We start from the raw sequence: 19,881 nt of genomic DNA, 5'->3' as shown, positions 1-19,881 counted from the left end.
TACTCTCCTGCTGTACGCTAGCCAGGCTATGAATTGTGTTTCACAAGGTCAAGCCAGATGGCACTGCGAAAGGAGCACTGAGAGAACTGTTCAAGGTAGTAGGAGTGTTTCTATTATTAAATGAAATTTGTCAAGCTGATATGGGCAAAAGATTGGATTCCAAAGGATAGACTCACAGATGCGACAAGTGATGCAAAGAATGTATTGCATCTAAGCATGATGGAAGAGTATATACATTTTAAAAAAAACCATGTTTTCACTAAATATTTTTGGTCTCTTTGAATTGAACAATACTCTATTCTAAAGAATGCTTATCTGTATTTATCATTCTCTAGGTATGGCTCTGTACTGAAAGTCAGGACCTGGTAGGAGAAAGGTGAAATTCTTCAGTGAGAGGCACAAATGGAGGGGAACAAAGTGTGACAAATGGCAGGGGGGAATGCAGGTCAATTGTGCAAGTGTACCAGCATTTGATGAATACTTTCCTTTCCTTTACAATGAAATAATCAGAGGAAGCTGGTAAATATATGACTAGGAATTAAGGTTTTATCCCTTTAAAATTAGATGCACCTGAGAATTAGTTCTGTTAAACTATTTTTTCCACTTGCTACAAGGAGAAAAAAGATAGGATTAAATATGTGATGAAATACACTATTATAAGCTGCAAAATGGTAAATAGAGAATGACTGCTACAAAAATAATGCATTAAAGAGACTTTTAGAACTGCACTTTGGTTGCTTCATATGTAGGATAACAGTAAATGCCAGGGAATAGAAAGCTTTTAGGCTGAGGATTTTGTTGGTCAAATAAGCTGTTTGTGGTAAGTAGTTATCAATGCTGTTGATGCAGTGCGATTTTATAAACTTCTTGCTGTTTCTGGAAATTACTTGGAAAGGACATTGAAGGATAAAATAAAATTCTACTATAATTAGCTAAAAGAGACAAGAAACACTGATATACTAGTTCAAAAAAAATACCAGGCAGACAGTGAGAAATACACTTTGGGGAGAGCAAAACGACATTTATTGAGAGGAAATGAGATAGAGGGGAATGTAGCAAATGTTTATGTTACTATAAATCCCTACCAAATGTGGGAAGGAAAAAAGCAGAGAAGGTATATAAGAAAGGTGGTAAAACAAATGATGTTTTGCTAGGCTGTTAGGCAGTTTAATAGGGTAGTATCACATAAAGTATACATGTTTGTAATCTAAAAGGAAGGTGTCACAATATGCTATTGTAAATGATAATTGAAGCTTACCATTCTATAGTCACATTGTGGGGCTGTGGCATATGCAGGTGAAATTATTTGAAAAATCACTCAGATAATAGTGGTCAGTGGTTCAGTATGAATGAAATAGAGAAAAAGGGGGGAAATTTTTTAGCTTGTGGTTGATGTCCAGCAAGGATAAACACCTTTTGGCCATTCTCAGTCAAACCCAGGATTTACCCAGAAGGTTCTGCAACTGCAGCAGAAGTGCTTGACCCCAACACTGATGAATTATTTCACCTCAGAACACTGTACCTCACTGCTGACCAATCTTTAACTGAGATAGGAGAGCACACGTGAGGAAAGAGTGAGGGGGAAAAAGTATGTTAAAACCCAGATTTATTTTCATGTGTCCCATGTGACAGTATTAGAATGGGAGGGCAAAGGAGTTCGTACTCTCGGCACTGTGTCTTGGAAAAGATCATTTTAGCTTTCATGTGGAGATTTCCAATATCCCCAGAGCTCTCCAGAGTATCTGCTCTATAATGCTAAACCTGCCTCACGCTCGCTGCTCCACTTACCCGCAGAAGATTTCAAAGCCTTTCAGTTAAATGTGGTGCACAGTCTGTGCTCCTGTGATATCCAACATGACAAAAGAAAATGGGGTTAAATACAATGTCCCTTGACAATTTATGGGTTTAGAAAATGAGGAGGAATTTCAAATAATACCAGTATATTATTTATTTCATTTTATCTGCACTCTGACATGTCAGTCAGTTCCAGCTGATGACAGAAACCAACTAATAGTGCTTGTACCAGCAATAGAAAAGGAAACATCCTTTAATAACCACTAGCATGGTGTCTGTAGAGTAATACAGCAGGAGTCACTCATTTTGTGAAATGGCTTTACCTGACCATGAAATTGTTAACAGATTAGGGTAGAACCTGATAGAACAAACAAGGTACTGTTCTGGGGCAAGCAAACCACAGCATATCTTGGTGCTGACTGGATCCATTCTCTCTCTAGCAAATGCAGTGCTTGATATGCATTTTTTTGACTAAGCTAAGTGTTGAGTATGTTGTTGTTTTTCTGGTTCTATGAGCGGTTTAATTGGTTCAGCTGTGATTACCACAAACCTTCCACAGGTTAGTCTTCACAAAATTTATTTTATGGTATTTAATAAGAAATATGAAGGTTTCAGTGCAATTATTTTCCCATGATAAGAAGTGTTTTGCAAATCTTCAAACAAACAAACAAAACCAAACAAACAAAACCAACAAAAACACAAACCAAAGAATCCCAAACCAAAAGTAAAACCACCAGAACATTTCCACTGTGATGGATTTCTTTTAGTTTTAGAAAGAGATTGTCCACAGAATCTGCAATATGTTTTTATGAATTAACTTTTTTTTAATGATGGTGTCTCTGGTTGTAGAAGGATAGCTGTATTTTTTAAAGTTAGGGCATACATCTATCTTTTAGAGTTAATTCATTCAGCTTTGAGGAACATCAGTTGCGGCAGATGGGTATTTTCAGTAGGGTGGTATGGAGTCCACTTAGTCTGCACGTTTTTGCTGCAAAGGCTAGTTTGAAAAATACTGAAATAGGGTTTTATTCTTGCACCTCATTTAACCTGAGATAAACATAAAAGTAAGTTATTTTAAGTTCCTAAATACTTTTCTATCCTATGAGACCTCTGATGGCACTGAAGTTTCATGCTAGTCAGCTCATCTTAAATATGTCTGCCTCTGTTACTTTTTCTTTGACAGGTTTCATACCATTAGTAACTGCATGGTGCAATGCTGTGGGACACAGTGTTTGGTTCGAATGCACAGTAGTTGCTGAATCTATAGCATTGATTTTTAAGGGCGATGGGATATCATTGTAGGCTTTTGAGTTAAGCAACAAAAAGACAAAACTTGGACAACAATTGTAAAGAATTTCATAAGACCAGATCGTAGCATGGCATGTATGCAGCACTATCATGTGCTGCATACAAGTAGGAGCATGTTTGCTCCTACTTTTGAAAAGAGAAGGAAATCAAAAAGTGAGATTTTATAGGAATACCCATTAATGTTATAGAAACTTAATATTACAGAAATGAAAAGCTGAAGAGAAAAAAAACTCAAGAGATGTTAGTAAGATTTAGGTAAAAGAATCAGTGAAATATTAATTTTCCTGATTTTTGTACAAGTGACCTACTCATAACTATTTATGAGTTTCTAAGTGCTCAAATCCCCGTCTCCCCCCAAAGACTTCGTGTTTTGCTCTTTTGCTTTAGAATGTTTTTGATGTTACCTTCCCTCCTGCTCCCATTTATGTTACACTCCCTGCTGTCCAATTCTCTCTTAAGGTCTGCTACTGCTGCTGGACTGATACCTCTCTGAACAGATTAAAGTGATGTATGTTCTACGAAGGCTCCCCAAATGCAAGTGGTGTGTTTGTAGGTGTGCTAGCATGGCTTTTTGATAGTACCAGCAATGTGTAGAATGCTTCTTCATGTACTAAGTGTTAAATATAGCATGAGGCACAATCATGGCAGGGTTGATAAGAGCATAGAAAAAAAGGCTCTGATTTTAAGATAATGAATTAACTTGGCTTCTGCTGTAAAGGGACGTAGTACTATCCTGTGCTCTACTTCTTCAAAGAGAGCAAGTAGAGTTTCACCAGGGACAATTTAGCAAAGGTGTAAGAGAAACAAAAGGGGGGTGAGGTGATGGTGTAGCCCTCTCTGGGAGTTGTGTTTAGTTGCCCATTCTGATAGAGAAGAATAAACTACTTGAGAAGAAGAGGCGGCAGAAAAAAAATAGCACTGAACCCTAAGAGAGTAAATAATGATGGAGGCATACGCCTGGGAGAATTTGGTTCTTGCTGTACACCACAGGCAGGAAAGATGTATGACCCTGTCAGCACATAGCTTCACCACTCTTTGCATCATGCCACACGTTGAGAGATACAAAGAACATGGAAGGGATAAAATGCTGAGGAGCTGTCCTTGGCAGTTTTGGCTAGTTCTCTCTGATCCCTGCCCAGGAGTCGGGCTTGTAAACCTTACAGTTTTTTCCCTAAATTTAGCAGCATTTTACTAACCTGGTTGGTCTGCTTCTGGGGTCTGTGAGGTTGGGAGAAGGAAAAAGGAAGCAAGGGCAGAGGTGTGAACCACTTCTTGCAATCACAATCTGGAATCTTGAACATCAAGTTGAAAAATTGTGAATGGGAGAGAAATTTCAGTCACAGTCAGCCTGTGACAACTCCTCATTGTACTAGTAGACAAGGAGTGACATCATGTTGTCCATGAATTAAAGGACCTATACCACAACTCCAGCATCTGGTACACATCTGGCAGGTCTAAGGAGAGCAGAGATGGGAATACTGTATGCATGTTAGCCTCTGAATATGGAAAGCCCTTTTTCCTCCAATATTGTAGTTTAGAGAGTATTGGTGGAACTTATATTTTTAGCTGATCTCTGTAACCCAAGGAAACTCCCAGCACAACAGACCAAGTCTGGATTCCCTGTGGGAGTGGAAAAACATGAGATGCAGCTGGAAAAAATGGTTTCTCTGAAAGGCTGGGAACAAGCACATCAGAACTTGTTCACCTGCTCTCCAGAATATGCAGAAATGCAGATTTTTGTGCTAAGCAAAATGCCTCAATAGCTTGTTATGTATAGGTGAGTATTAAGGATGCCTGGATAGAAGAGTGACTGAAGGCATTCTCTTCTGTGGATGGAAACAATGTTTTAAGGCTCTTAACAGTTGTCAAACTAAGATTAAAACCAGTTTTGAGACAAATTGGTGATCTTCTAGTTTGGGAGGTAAGATACTGCAAACAAATACAGAGAAGAGAGACAACCAGTTACACAGCTGAGCTGAACACTGCTCCCCTAAGAAAAGCACTTTTCAGTGTATGCTGCCTGCTCATTTTTCTTTGAAGGAAAAAAGGCTTCAGTGCCAAATGGATAAAAAGTAGCTTATCCTATGAAACAGTTGTAATTTGAATTAAGAGGACAGGAAACAGAAGCCCTCATCTGTAGTACGGAAGGAGAAAGTTTCTACCTGTCCTTGATAACCTGTGGTCAAAGCACTGCTCCTCTGTTCAGCAGGAGGGAGTGATGTGAAGGAAATAGGATTCTTTTGTAACTCCTACGAACATTGTCCCTCCATTTTCCTCTTATCCTGTGCAGGCAACTAGAATAGATTTAACCTCTACTCTACTGGGGAAAATAAAAGGTGATTAAATAGTAGGAAAAATTGTATTTGTCCATCACCCAAGAAAGTAGCAGAGCAAATGGGAAGCAGTCCAGCTGGACTTTACCTTTACACTGCCAGGTGCCAGTCTGAAATGGAGATAAGAGTAAGCTAGCTGCAGCCCAATAATTGGGCTCAGAGAAACCCTTAAAGAAGAACAGAGAGCTGGGTTTCAGGCAGCCTGTCAGTCAGACTTGCATATGCAGACTGTCTTGGAGCTCAAGCTAATTATCAGGTTTTCACCAGGAACTGTTCTCCTTGTTATATGAAAAACAGGTGGGTTTTCCTAGCATTATGTTGTCACATACCTGACCATGGCCTGCTGTTTTTTGGACTCCCTTTCATTGCTGCAACCAGTGGAGAGGCTTGGAGTTTGATCATCCTAGCCTTATATATGCAGCAAAGGCTTTTTTAAATTGTTTCTCAAACTCATCATAGGCTTCTTTCAAGCTTTTTTTTTTAAACTTCACAGTATCATCTTATTATGGCAAGTAGTCAACATGTATATTATTGTTGACTTTGCAGTTTGAGGTTATAGCTCCACCTGCCCCAGCCCTTGAGTATGTAATCACAGTAATGTCCTTGGTGGGAAGCATACAGGGTCATCTAGGATTTGTTTCATTTACTAAAATATAGAATAATTACAGTCAGAGAGCTTTGTGAATATCCAACTGTAGCTCAGTGAAAAAACGATCATTGTCACACTGCTGGTTCAAAACAAACAACAAAAAACGTTTCTGTATTCAGGACATGCAAAATACCAATTGTTTTAAAGAAATTTATTAGAGGAAAAGGCGTTGTTCAGGCAAACACTAAAGAATTATGTTTAAACCTGCCAGCCTGTTTTTGAAGCTGAGGCCGTTGCAATAGCACAGGAAAAAATGCCTCAGTCCTGTTTAATCCCACCAGAATAGTAGTAAGTAGTATTAAGTCCAAAGAATGAACATTCAGTATTACAATAATGCACGGAATACATCTTATCCTACTTGGTTGTAAGTAGGAACTCAATTTGCTGTATACTGTAAAAGTGACTTGAAATAGAATTTTATTTAGATAAGGCAATCAGGTCTTGTGATAAGAAAAGTTTGAGGATCATTTGCTCTGAGCATTAGTTGTAAATATGTTGTTTACTATAGTAGAGCAGAGGAGAGGACTGTATGACAGAATCACAGAATGGGTAAGGTTGGAAGGGACTGCTGGAGGTCATCTAGTCCGACATTCCCTGCTCAAACAGGGTCTCCTAGAGATCATGGTACTCAGGATTGTAACCAGAGACAGCTTTAAAATACTTCCAAGGAAGGAGACTCAAATGGTCACTAAATGAAAGATGCTGTAAAGGTGTTCTACAACTAACTGAAAGAAGGTTTGTAGTGAGGTGGGGGTCAGTTTCTCCTCCCAAATAACATGGGATAAGACAAGAGGAAATGGCCTCAAGTTGTGCCAAGGAAGGTTTAGATTGGATACTAGGAAAAAATTCTTCACCTAAATGTTTATTGAGCATGGAAAGAGGCTGCCCAGGGAAGTGGTTGAGTCACCATTCCTGGAGGTATTTAAAAGACATGTAGATCTGTCAAATTAGGGACATGGTTTTGTGATTGACTTGGCAGTGCTGGGTTAACATTTGGACTTGATGATCTTAAGGGTCCTTACCAACATAAATGATTCTATGATATATTTATCTATATATGTAGACAAAAAAAGTTTATTATTTCCATTGGGACTTTTACTGTTATTGCTATTGTACAGCAGTTAAAATGAAGCATGTAAAAAGCTTGTGACTTTGGACAAATCACTCTGTAAATCAGTGGCAGTGAAGAGTAAGGAAGGCAATCCTGTAGCTTCAGTTTACCAAGTTTCATCCTACTTTTACAAGTCTGAAGTAGTGTTATTTGTAGAAACAAAAGGGGATGCCATTCCTAGGATCCAAGGATGACTTATCAAACAAGGTATTTCAGGCAGGCTGTTGCTCAGCTGCTGAAGGGTAGTCATGCGATGAGGCATGTTGCATGTCTGCACAACTCACCAGCCACATTTCAGCAATGTCCTCCCTTGCAATCTGCTGTGGCATACCCACCTTCAGCATAACATGATACCTAACCTACCATACAACTTGCAAATCAGCAAAGCAGAATCTCATTCTTCCCACAAATTCAGTTAAAATCCTCGAAGACACTAAGAAGAAATAAACCATGCCAATGAAAGCTATTTAATTTATGTTTTAAAAAGTCACAAAAACATAGTGGGTGATGAGGGAAAGACAACTATTCACCCTCAGAATATAATAGCAAAACCTTTATCCAAAACAGTATGCTGGAAAGTATTCCTAACCTGACTGTGTGGGAATTGCATGCCAGGAGTTTATCACCCCAAACATTTACTGAAATTAATTGCATATTTTTTATGCAGACGATGTAAATTAATTGATAAAAGCCTCTGGAAAAACCTAAATATGCATCTGCATATGTATTGAACTTATAGTTCAATAAAACAATTTTTGACAGAATTTTAGTTTTAGTGACAGACGTATTGGGTATCTGTTATGTACTTTTTGCTTCTTTAGTATTTGTAAGCAATCAGTGAAATGCAACCACTCAAGGCTGAAAATGAAATTCAATCTGAGATTCATTCAAACAGCAGGAGTTCTCCACAGATGCTTATTACTATGTTACACATAACCATAATAGCTGAGCACCATCAGTTATCACTTGTGATGTGAATAAATTCTGTCATTTGTGGTTCCCACTCTTCTGCGCTTTCCCCAAAAGAGACATTTTTTGTGCAGTCTTTTTTGTTGCTTGTTTTATTTGCACACATAATATATCTATATCTATATCTATATCTATAAATATATTACGTTCCCTCATTGGGGAAGTATGCACACATGAGTGTCCACTTCTCCTTTTTTTCTCTGTCCCATCCCCCTCATCTGTGTTTTGTTGAGGGAAAAGGTGTTGCATGGGAAGGTAGGGGGAATGTTTGCAACGACTGGGTGGTTTGACCTGCTTTGTAGAAATAGCTTCTGCACAGGTGGCTGTCGTCTTTTTGGAAGTGAGTTTCATTGTGTGAGAGATTGACTGCTCACTGCTTTCCTTAGACCATTCTTACAATCTTCTTGTGCCAAGCCATTTGAACGTTCTGAAAGCAAAGTCTGAGACTTTCAAACTCAGGATGCCTTGAGCTTCAATTTGTAACTCCTGAATTTCAGTGCAACTTTCTCAGTGTATTGAGATTAAAGCCTGCATTAATTATCCCACTCACAGTAATCATCCAGCTGGAGTCATGTACGAGTCAGGTTTTCACATATTGCTGGGAGTAAACCAGAGCTTATTTTTCATTTTGACTAATTTTCCTCAAGCCAGGCAGGTTGAGTTGACTACCACAGTTGTGCAGCACTTTGCTTTCATATGAAACCCATGTTTTGCTTCCAAGGAAAGAGTGTGGACTGTAGCGTTTTGGCTTGAAGTGACAAGTCCAGTTGATGGTCCCCTTTGCCATTTGACTCCTTATAGGAACTAGAATAGTCTTTGGCAGGCAGTGCATGAGAGCCTTAATTTGTTACAGCTATCAGAGAGATGTGCATTTCTGTTCTGCCTGGTTTCCTGTGGAAGTAAGGCTTTTTCTGTCATGCTCTTTATCCGCCAGCCTGTCCAAACCTATCCTATTTACTTTTTTAATTCGTTGCCCAATTTTAGTCCTATTTAACATTGAGACAGATGCCTTAATGATATTGAGGTTCTACCACTGTAATGAATGTTGGCAGCCTGATGGAGGAGAGAGATGTAATTAATGCTGTTCTGATGTGTGTGCTCGGCTTTTTCTAGGTATCAGGCTTTATTAGCTCTGTCCTGAATGAAATTCCTGGTTTTATATTGTGTGAGCTTTATTGGAGCACCTTTAATTGGTGGCTTTGCTTCTGTGGTTTATCTTGAAATCACGCATTAGAGCCCTAATTAGGTTCAAATGACATTGAGCATGACAGTGTTTAGTATGGGAGCTGATACTACCAAGTATCAATGTTACTAACTCTGGCAGATAATAGAACTCCATAAGAACAAAAACCTCTTTTTTTCACCACTCCTCCTGACCTCAACTCCTTAGCTGTTCTCATTTTATGGGGAGGCCAGCCTGCTGCCTGGGGTCTCCATCCTGAGGCAAATTTTGCAGCACTTTGGGCTGCCGATGCTTTTCCATGCCAGAATTTTTCTGTGAATCATACAGCCCTCACCTTCATCAGCTTCTCTTCTGGGACCTAGGGTTCCCACCTGACCCTCTGTGCAGGAACATTGCTCTGTCTCACTCCATTGCTGCAGATTAGCATGCGTGCTGTGGATGAAGGGGCGACGTGGGGAACAGTTCACTTCCCCTACTGCTTCCCAAGAGAGATTGTCCATGTAGTACCATGGTAGGAGGGAGCAACGGAGATAAGACAAACTAGTCTAACCATCCCATTTAATCTGTGGCATAGTTCTATCTGTTTACACGAGGAAGCCAGTTTGACTTGCATATTTTAGGTATTTCCTCACATGATAATCTCTTACTTTTTTCATTTTTTACATTCTGTAAAAATGTGGAGTGTGTTTTGCCATCTGGACAACAAAATCACAAAGAAAGATTATTGACTTGAAAGTCCAAAGAGTATTTATCTGGATTTGAGCAGCTAGTCTAAAACAGTCAAACCCTTATACAGGGAACAAGCAATAGATACATACATTGTTTTCAAGTTTTAAATTTATAAGAGGCATATATCAGGATTATGCTTAAATATGATGCATGTGCAAGATCAAATATTGTATGCTTTAGACCACTAATTGTTTTTTAGACTTGACATTTAGAATTTATCTGTCAGAATTTTATAAAATAAGCTGTTTTTATTTTGAATTATGAATCTGGGGCAGAAGTGGCAAATAAGATGTATAGCCCATTAATGTGATCCTTTTTAATATTCCAGGCTTAGCTCATAATGATGTCTATAGATTATCTTGGTTGAGTTCCTGAATAAGTATGCAATAAGTGTATTCTTTTTTTTCCTGTAGCAAGACGCTTAAGCATTAATTTAAGTGTAAGTCAGCATGTCATGACTGTGTCTTCCTGCAACTTAGTCTGTGTTTTGTGGTACCTTTAAATTTTGTTTAGACCTCTGTGTTACTCTAGTCTTAAAAGTGGTTTTTATTAGCAATTGAAAATAGTAAGATAGTCACCACTAATTCTGAGAAACTGCAAGAATGAATGTAAGCATGCTGTTTTATAACCTTTTATTTTACATGTTTTTCACTAATTCTGATTTTTTCTTCTCTTAGAGTATATCCTTCTCTTAGAGTATATCCTTCTTATCTTAGAGTATATGCCAGAAAATGTGTGATGAATTTGGAGGCTTGTCTGCTTACACAACTCTTCCTTCTGCATGCTTTTTTATTACTGTTATCACAGAATATATTGCCTCATTTGTAAATATCAAAAGCACTGTAAAATGGAAGATAGCAAAGTACTTAATACCATGCATACACAATTTATTTTAGTTTAGTTTTTTTAATAAGTGAGCCTTTCTGCTGGAATACAGGAAACTTTATACAGACTGTCTGCAAACACTTTCACAGTCGGTAGTTGTCTTAGTATTGGTCCTAACTAGAAAAGCACCCAAATCTCTCTGAAATGGTGTGTTATTAAATGACACTATGGCTTGGCAGAAATGGAATACCTGTCATAGCAGCCTGGCTCTCCTGAGGGTTGTCTCTCTGGAGCAGAGTAAATTTTGCCCTGGTTTACGACTCGGAGAGTTTAAATGGGTTGCACATGGGTGACTCCAGGGAACGCAGGAGTTTTTGCTTCCCCATTCTAAATCTAGAATATGCGTTTCTGACATTTATTTCACATCTGCAAAAGTTATTTGAAGATTATAACATGAATTTGTGGAAAGAGGAGAAAGATTTGCCATTGAAATCTTGTTTACATTTTTGTTCTTTTGCTTTTTATTCCAGTGAGATGAAGCAGAAGTTGGATGAAGAGGGTAACAAGTGCAGCATCCTTTCCAAGCAGCAGAAGTTCAACGAGCACTGCTGTATTCGCTGCTGTTCCCCTTTCACATTTCTTATCAACAGCAAGCGACAGTGCCAAGACTGCAAGTACAACATCTGCAAGAACTGCAGTACTTACCAGAAGAAGGAGAAGGCTTGGATTTGCAGCGTCTGTCAGCAAGCAAGGTAAAGACTGTTCAGCAACCTGTGCAAAGCAACTGTGGCCTGACCAGATCTTTTCCTTTTATTTGTCAGTAGTTAACTCTGGTGGGATAGGACATGAAGTACCTGTTTATGTAGGAGTTGATTTGTTCCTGAGGTGTGACATGCCTGGTTTTTGTAGAGGTTAATTTGTTCTGAGAGTGTTTGGTCACGTGTTGCATTTTCCAGGCTTGCTTAGCTGGACTGATGTATCAGCAAGCAGTAATTGGACATAGCTTGTGCAGGACCAGGCTCTCCTGAAACACCTGGGTTACTAATGGAACCTGAGCACAGATGGTGGTAAAGCAATTAATCATTTTGCAGCAAATCCCTTTGATGGGTGGGGAATGGAAAGAAGAATATTGGTGAATAGATCATACAGCTGTGGCTGTTTTGGAGTGCTTTTCTAAATGCCAGCTTATTGGTGGGTATGCTTTGAGCTTACTTTGGCAAGTACCCAGAGAAAATAACAGTGCAACATCTGTTAAGAATATGCTGCCAGGCTTCTATTTACAGAGAGTATCAGGGATTCGCTCTCTCACCCTTCTGAAGGTAACAGAGCCACCACATTTAAAGATAGCATCAGAAAAACAAAGCAAATTCAAGCAAATGTTTTACAGCAGCAAAGAGGCCGTTCCTTGGATGACGACTGTGATAGTCCTTGTCTGCACTGCAGGCCAAGTTCCAAGAGCAGCCCTATCTGTGACGATGTAGCACTGACCAAGGCCTTTTAACTCAGACAAGAAGGGTGAATGAAGTGACTCAATTCCTTATGGTTTAATTTTGAACATTGGTAACTAAAGCAACTGAGCAAACGTGATGAAGATGGCTGTTTATTCTTCATCTTTCCCTTTAGTGGAGAACACAGGATGAGGACAAGAGCAAAGTCCCTTTGCAATGCTATATGATATTCCTGTGCTCAACAAAGATTCAGTGCTCCCTCATGTTTCCCATAAATATCCACTTGAAATTTAAGCTTTCTTATAATATCTGTGAAAGAAGTGGGTGCCCTTTGACACAGGGCCTTAAAATCATAGGGATCCCAGATAGATGATACCATGTTTCCAAATGCTGAAGTGTTTGACGGCAAAGGTGGTTGTATTCTGCAGGGCACCTGATTCTCCTCTGACTTTTATTCTGGAAAACCTACAGACACTCCTTTTCCCCCAGTGAGGAGGCAGGTGAATGATAAGAATATCTTTTCCAGCAACTCAGAGAGATGTGGAGCCAGTGCTTGTTTCTACTTTAGTCATGCAACCATTTCATATTACACGTCTGTCTTCCATTTATCCTGAGTTCACCCATATAGGCAACAGCACAGGCAGCCAGGTTTGTGGATGCTGATGAACTGCACTTAAAATAGCTTTTGCTGACTCCACAAAAAAAAAATCTCAAAAGAATTTAGTTTCAGAAGAAAAATTTGTAGCTGTATGACAAAAATGCTATTTCTGACCCTTAAAGTTGGTTACCCTCCTGTAAATAAGTTATAAATATTTTCTTTATTTATGAGACCTGAGACACAGCTTGAAGTTACTTTTCAGTGAATAAATTTCAGTGATTATATTAACTAACACTGCTGCCAATCATTTTATGTTCTGGTTTATTGGACTAGAACATTTAGCAGAGAGCAAATATTCAGGTCAGCATTTGAAAAATAGAACATCTGTAGAAAATTGGCCAAAAAGTTAGTATCCACTTCTTCCAAAAGCAGAAAATTCAATAATGAGCCAAGGAAAATTTAGGCGTTTGAACTCCTTTAAAGCATATCTCCTTCACAATGCATCTTTTAAATGTTAGAAATTTGTCTTGGTGTAGAATCTCAGGCTCAAAAATGTCTTTACAGCAATGTCTGTATTGATCTGGTGAGGAACTGGAGAACCTTCCTTCAGTTTCTCAATTTTCCAGATTTAGCACACATTCCACTAGTGCATTTTGATTTAGACTTATCTCTGGATACTGTTATTAGTGTTCTAGGGTTTTTTTCTCTCATGCATATCTTCTTAATCTGTAGGTACATTATGATAAAATTATATATTTCTAATTTCAAGTTTTTGATTTGTGTATAGAGCATTTCTGATTATTTCAAAGTTTTGTACGATGTCTCCTTGTTAGACACCCTTCAGACAATGTATTTAGGCAGCTTGCTGAGGTCTGTACTTCTTAAGTCTTCTTGGCTAAGAAGATTCCAGGCAGTTTCTCTACCCTCTGGATTAATGCTTTTGATGCAAGACAGAAAGGTTCTTTGCTCATTTAGTAGAGATAGGGAGTGCTTTCTATGTGTCTGAGACCACTTTTCCATTCTTCAAGGAGCTGTATCGCAGAACACCCTGCTTGTGATACTCTGCTTTCCAATTTAACACCTGTACTAATAACAAACAAACAAAGTGTGAGCCATTAAAATGCACATTTTTGCAGGTTTTCTAAACCAATCACACTTTACTTTGGGACAGTAGGATGAGTATGTAGATTCCAATCCAAAATAAGGTACACAAACATCTGACTGTGGACCTCAGCTTTTCATGACTGTGGCTGTGGCCAAGAGGACATCACCTGAACTGCAGGAAATCATTATTCTGCTTTATAAGAGCTGTTTTGTTGGTAATAGTCTTTTGCTGGTGACAGTTATTAGGAGATGGAGACCCAGTTACTGCTCCTTTTCTTCGTGTCATTAACTAATGAGAAACACAGTCATGCTGCTTACACTTGGACTTAGTGCAAAGTAGTGTTCTGAGTGGCTCAAAATGGGTCCCAAAAATATCACACTGTTGTTTGCAACACAGATTTATTTGAATGTTTAAGAGAACTGCTCTTTTCTTTTGTTTTCATACTTCCGATTTGACTGCTGCTTTAAAACAAAAAAATCAAGACAATAACAATTACCTTCATCAACTCTTCAATCCAGAGTTATTGATTAATGTTGATTACATTTTCTTTTGAGCTTGGTGTGGTGGCCAGTTGAAAAATAGGATTCTAACTAGAATCTAACAATTTGCATCAGTAGTAAATGTAATTGTTTCACTGGAACTTGAAAATTAATTAGGTTAGTTTGATATGCATTAGGGTTTCTTAATGCACATTAGAGTGAGACTTAGGAAAATCTATTAAGGTTAGTCTACCTGCAGTGTCCAGTACATTTGTCTGCAACTAGCATGTATTGGGATTAATGGTAATGTAAAAATGGAGCAATGCTTCTGATAAAATGAAAATTGCAACAGGAAATAAAAGTCTAGGCTCATTTAGCAGGCAGAACACTTCTCAAATAGAAAGGAGCTTTGCCAGCCTGAGGAACAGTCCTTAATAAAAGCTTTATACTTCACATGGTTTAATTTGTAGGGCCCTGTAAAATGCTGTAATGTGCTTTAATGTCAGCAGAACAGTGCAGGTATTTGTGGAAACATGATAAAGTTGATGGTAGACGGGATTTTAGCCTGCCAAAGGATACATCTCTTCTGCTTAGCTGATGCAAGTTTTAGTGTAAAACTTGCTACAGTCTCTAAAGCGGAAAAGAAAACAAATCATCAAAATTTGGCAAAACCTAGTGATGGTACTTGAGAAAAACTAACACTCCTAGTTAATAACTAAACCTTGTATTTGATTGTTGATGCATTCGTCTATAACATAACAGTCGATTTCAGGACTTAGTTGTGGAAAGCTAATGAAGATTTAATGCTGCTTAGCAACCTTGTTTTCCTTTCAAGCAGGCTAAACCATCTGGTAAAAGGAAGCTGAAATATATTTTAGGTAGTCTGCTTCAGCCATTGCTTGGAGCTTTGTGTATAGTTTTGTGACAGTTGCTATTTCTGCTGTTTGAGGTCCCTGTCTGACATTAGAGAGAACTTCTACAGAACTTGGAAGCTGTGACTTTGTCACATAAATGCCAAGAAATGTGTTTTTTCTTCCAAGATCATAGAATTGTATAGGAACATTCACTGTGTGGCATAGCACAGAAGATAAAGTCTTAGTTCTGCCTTGTGCATGTTGTCTTCATTGGACACATATGGATCTTGTTCTGCTTTTTTAAAAGTCCTCTGAATGATCCTATTCCTATTGTACTTAAGGGATTTACTAATTTTAAGTAAATTGCAGTGAAAATTATTTTTCTCAGCTGTATGTACTTGTAGAAATTGATGCAATTCCTTCCAAAAATGCCTGCCACTCTATTCAAATTTTCTTCCTCCTCTTTCTACTGCCGCTGTCTCTCTATTTTGTATCCTGTCTCTTGATCTCCTTACTCCTTACCATGCTTTAGCATTGCAGTGGATCATAGACTCCATATCCTTTTGCTCACTGTACCCACGAAGAGCAAGGGCAAGAGCTTGGATTTTGTACAAGAGCCAAGAGCAGTCTTTGGTTTATTCAGTTGTTCTCTAACTGGAGGAGGAGAGAGAGGAATGTGCCAACTGGTTGCTTTGACAGGTTGATCTCTGCTGGTTTTTTTGCTATACTGATCTGTGTTAATTATTTTGAAGTATGCACTGTGAAGAATTTAATTTCTGCTAGACAGAATAAAGCCGAACTTGCATAACGTACAGCAGACTGCAATGCTACACTGAGCTTTAAGAAAAGTATCTAAAAATGGAATTGAAGAGGAGAGTAGGAAAGAGAGGTCTATTAAAACAGCTAAATACGAGTGCTAATTAAGCGATCTCTTCTAGCTTTAAGTAGCCTTGAAAGTGAATGTGTGTCTGAGTGCCTGGAGGACTAATCAGTGTCTTAAGTACTGAATTCCAGTTTTAGCTGTCGAGTGACCTTGGGATAGTTTCTATGTATCAAGTTTCCCCATGTGCAGAATGGATTTGATGATGCTGAACTCTTGGAAGTTGGTGGTTGAAAAGTTAAATGCTACGGCTGTAGAGTGCTAAGTATTATTAATGTACTCTTATTATAATAGTTTTGCTGCAGTCAGCACGGTTAAGGCCTATGTGTTTTAGTTGCACAGAAAAGTGAGTGCTTGGATTCTTGCATAGAATGAATGAGGGTAGAATACCACAGCTTTATATTCAATTTTAATATATAAATACTTGTCTGTAGGCTCCACCTACCTTTGGCAAGTCATAGTAGGAAAAGTTATCAAACATCTTCTCTAGTAGGAATAAATATTATGTAAATAGTGTGCAAAAATATTGGGACTGCTAAACTGGGAGGAGTGGAATATGAAAGGATGTAACAGTTTTTCCACATAATAAGCAGCATATAAGTTGCAGATTCAACTTAGCTTTTCAGTTTCTCAAAAGCTAAAGGACTTTCAGTCAAGGTGACAAGCTGAGACCTAATTAAAATTACACAGGATTCTTTAATTGTGGGCACTTAAGTGGCAAGTGGGAACACCATGCCTTACAGTAGCTGAGATAGATCTTAAATATCAAGCACAATTTATGGAAGAACTTCCCTTGCATCATTTCTGCAACTGGAACTTCATGTGCTGTTCACCTTGTCATTGACCGCTGTTTTAGGAGACTTGGAGGGCTGTGGGGCACCACAGCCCCTACGTTGTGTTGGTGGCACTCGGGGAAGACATAGGGTTAATGGGGGTCAAACAAGGAACAATAAGAGATGGCATAACTAGGGGGCTCAAGTTTACAAATATGTAAAGGACAAAAAGGACTGAAAGCCAAGATTTTCCTACAAGAGTGAATTGAAAAGAAGTTATGTCAAAAAATAGTCTGTCATTCTGATTGCTGGGCAGTTGACACAATAATACTTGTACCTTTCTTTTTAAGCATAATATCAGATTTATGCATTCCTCATTAATACAGTGATTCTGCCTAAAGCAAGACCACTTCAACTAATTCTTTGTATCAGTAGTATAACTATTCTTAGTTTTTAAATGTATCAGATGTTTAATCTGCTGTCTTTTTGTCCTGAAGAAGAAAGTGATTACTTCCTTTCATACTGTCTTGCCAATGGCTTGATGTTTTCAGATGCTGAAACTTGAGAAAGTTGTTCCTGGACATATGTAGTCTAAGTAGGGTGCTATTTTTGTGTGTTGCAATGGAGTTTTCCCGGTTGACAGAAGGGATGAGGTTTGCTTTTCTGACAACTCCTCTACTGTGGAAGATTTTTGAGCAAACTAAGACAACTGTTAGGAATGGTAGTTATAATAAACTCGACATGTCCAGGCAGCTTTGGATTCTAATAAACATCTCTGCTTTACCCATGCTGAGTCCTCTTTTTCTCTCCAGCTGGCGCTGCTGTCTGCTTCTGGGTGACATTTAGGGTGTTTCCCTGATACCCTGTGGAAGGTCACAAGTGAGCTCCTTTTGGTTTTCTGAGAAGGGTGAGCATTTTGGCTCTGTTCTGTATTAACATTAGCTGAAATGCAAGACACTGTGCTTCAGAGAAGGGCTTTTCAGCCAGCCCAAACTGTAACATTCAGGAGGAGACGCTGCCCAGCCATTTCAGCCCCCCTGTCCCCCTCCCAAGGTCATGCAGCAGCACTAAACTATCTGTTGGCCTTGGAACACACTGGGATATTCCTCAACACTGGCAATCATCACCCTTTCCTTGTCCTCTTCAGGACCACTGTATGTTTACTTCCCTAACAGAGACTGATTTCTGATTTATGTTTTTCCTCTCTGTGTTGGGTTTCCAAAATCCTCTTAGCATAATGTTCTTTGAAAACTGTTTTTCAAAACATGTTGATCTGAAACCCAAATCTTCGTTCGCAAAGCCTAGCCATGATGATGATGATGATCTGAAAAAACTGTTAAACTTCTTTATTTTAAAATACACTGATTTAGTACCAGTAAAAGTCCCCTTTGATAAAAAAGTGAAAATTTAAAACTAAATCTGCTGATTTTTTTTTGTAATAGTAAAAACTTGTATAAGCAGAGTTTTCCATGACTGCTCCTCTAGATCAGATGTTCGATTTTTGGGTCAAGTCAGCGTACCTTTTTATATCATTGCCTCATTTTTTCTGGTCTCTATTGAACGCCATCTATGCTGGATTATTTTTTAAAAGGGAAAATCAGATTTAACTTGTTAAGTCTTATTGTGCTCTATTACTTTTTTCCACATCATGAAATGAATGTAATAAAGCAAAAAGTCATGCTGTGGTTAACACTCTTGAAGTAACTTTAAGAAGTAACTTTCTTATAGACATATTACTCAACGTTTTTTAACTATCAATAATGAAAGATTGCTACTTGGCTTGATGTATGTTTGTTTCAGCATTTGCTGAGTCATCATGTTTTCTTCTGTTGTATTTGTGCAAATGTCAAGCTTTAACAAAGTACAGAAATCAGTCACTTACTTCAGCTGATTCTGACATTGCCACCTTGAGGAGTGAAGTCAGCTTCTGGCCTGTACTCTGCTGGTCTCCAAGGGACATGTTGTATGCATGCTCTTTGCTTTTTCTATTCTTAATGTTTGGTGGGGCCCACTATGGATTTGAGGAACTGTGGGGTGATGTCTCTTGGGCAAGAGGATTGATGCTATGTTTGCCATGAAGGAAGAGTCTTCTCCCACTAAATCACCACATAGATTTACTGCCTATACACCTCTTACAAGGAAGGAAGACTGTTTTATACCTGTATTGTATGCCGCTCCGACTCTGTCATTATAAGATGTATATGAAGACTATTTTGACAGTCCATGAGAAATTCAGATTACTTTCCCAAATTATATTATTTTTATCCCACTTCATATGGATAAAGACCCTCTCTGCCTCCTCAGTGTTTTTTTTATTCCAAGAGATTTATCCTGTTAACTGTGAATAACTGCCCAATTATGTATGGGTACCCTTAGAATCATTATAAATGCTGTAGTTAGCATAGGGGTTTTTTTCTTGATGAGAAAATTGGAAATCCTCCAGACTAGCAGTAGCCACTAGCAGTGAATGGCAGTAACAAATGTGTCTTTCCTCTAGCTAGCGCTCTTAAAACATTCTTGTGTTACCAAAAAAGTTAAAGTGAGAACTTAGTTTGTCATTTTAAAAAAGATTGGCCTCACCAATAAATAAGTCACTCTATGTTCTTACTACTCAGGCCAGCCTCTCACATGAAACAGGTAGTGAAGCACTTACTGCTTAGTATCTTCAGTAAGCATCTATGAGATCAGAAGTTTGCATATTTCATCCTACTTCCATAACTTGGGAAAGAAGGAAGATGGAAAAAGCAATTGCCCTGTCTTTCTGCCAAAGATGACAGTTTCAAAAATTGTGTGTAAAATTAAGTATTTGGGTTTCTTGTACTTCTTTCATAGTAGCATATCTT

At 38.4% G+C, this 19,881-nt stretch overlaps 1 protein-coding gene across 5 annotated transcripts in view; it reads left to right on the top strand.

Annotated features, from left to right (window-relative positions):
- Window positions 1-19,881, top strand: part of MYRIP (myosin VIIA and Rab interacting protein) — a 210,054-nt gene that overhangs the window by 82,065 nt on the left and 108,108 nt on the right. For all 5 annotated transcript variants that reach the window (XM_032678771.1, XM_032678753.1, XM_032678725.1 and 2 more), the window contains exon 3: window positions 11,432-11,653. In XM_032678771.1, the coding sequence (XP_032534662.1) occupies window positions 11,432-11,653 (222 nt within the window). The remainder of the gene's footprint in view (window positions 1-11,431; window positions 11,654-19,881) is intronic.

The sequence above is a fragment of the Chiroxiphia lanceolata genome, chromosome 1 (assembly GCF_009829145.1).
Source record: "Chiroxiphia lanceolata isolate bChiLan1 chromosome 1, bChiLan1.pri, whole genome shotgun sequence".
NCBI lineage: Eukaryota > Metazoa > Chordata > Aves > Passeriformes > Pipridae > Chiroxiphia > Chiroxiphia lanceolata.
Note: the sequence above shows the minus strand (reverse complement) of the source record. Positions and strands in the feature narration are given on the sequence as shown.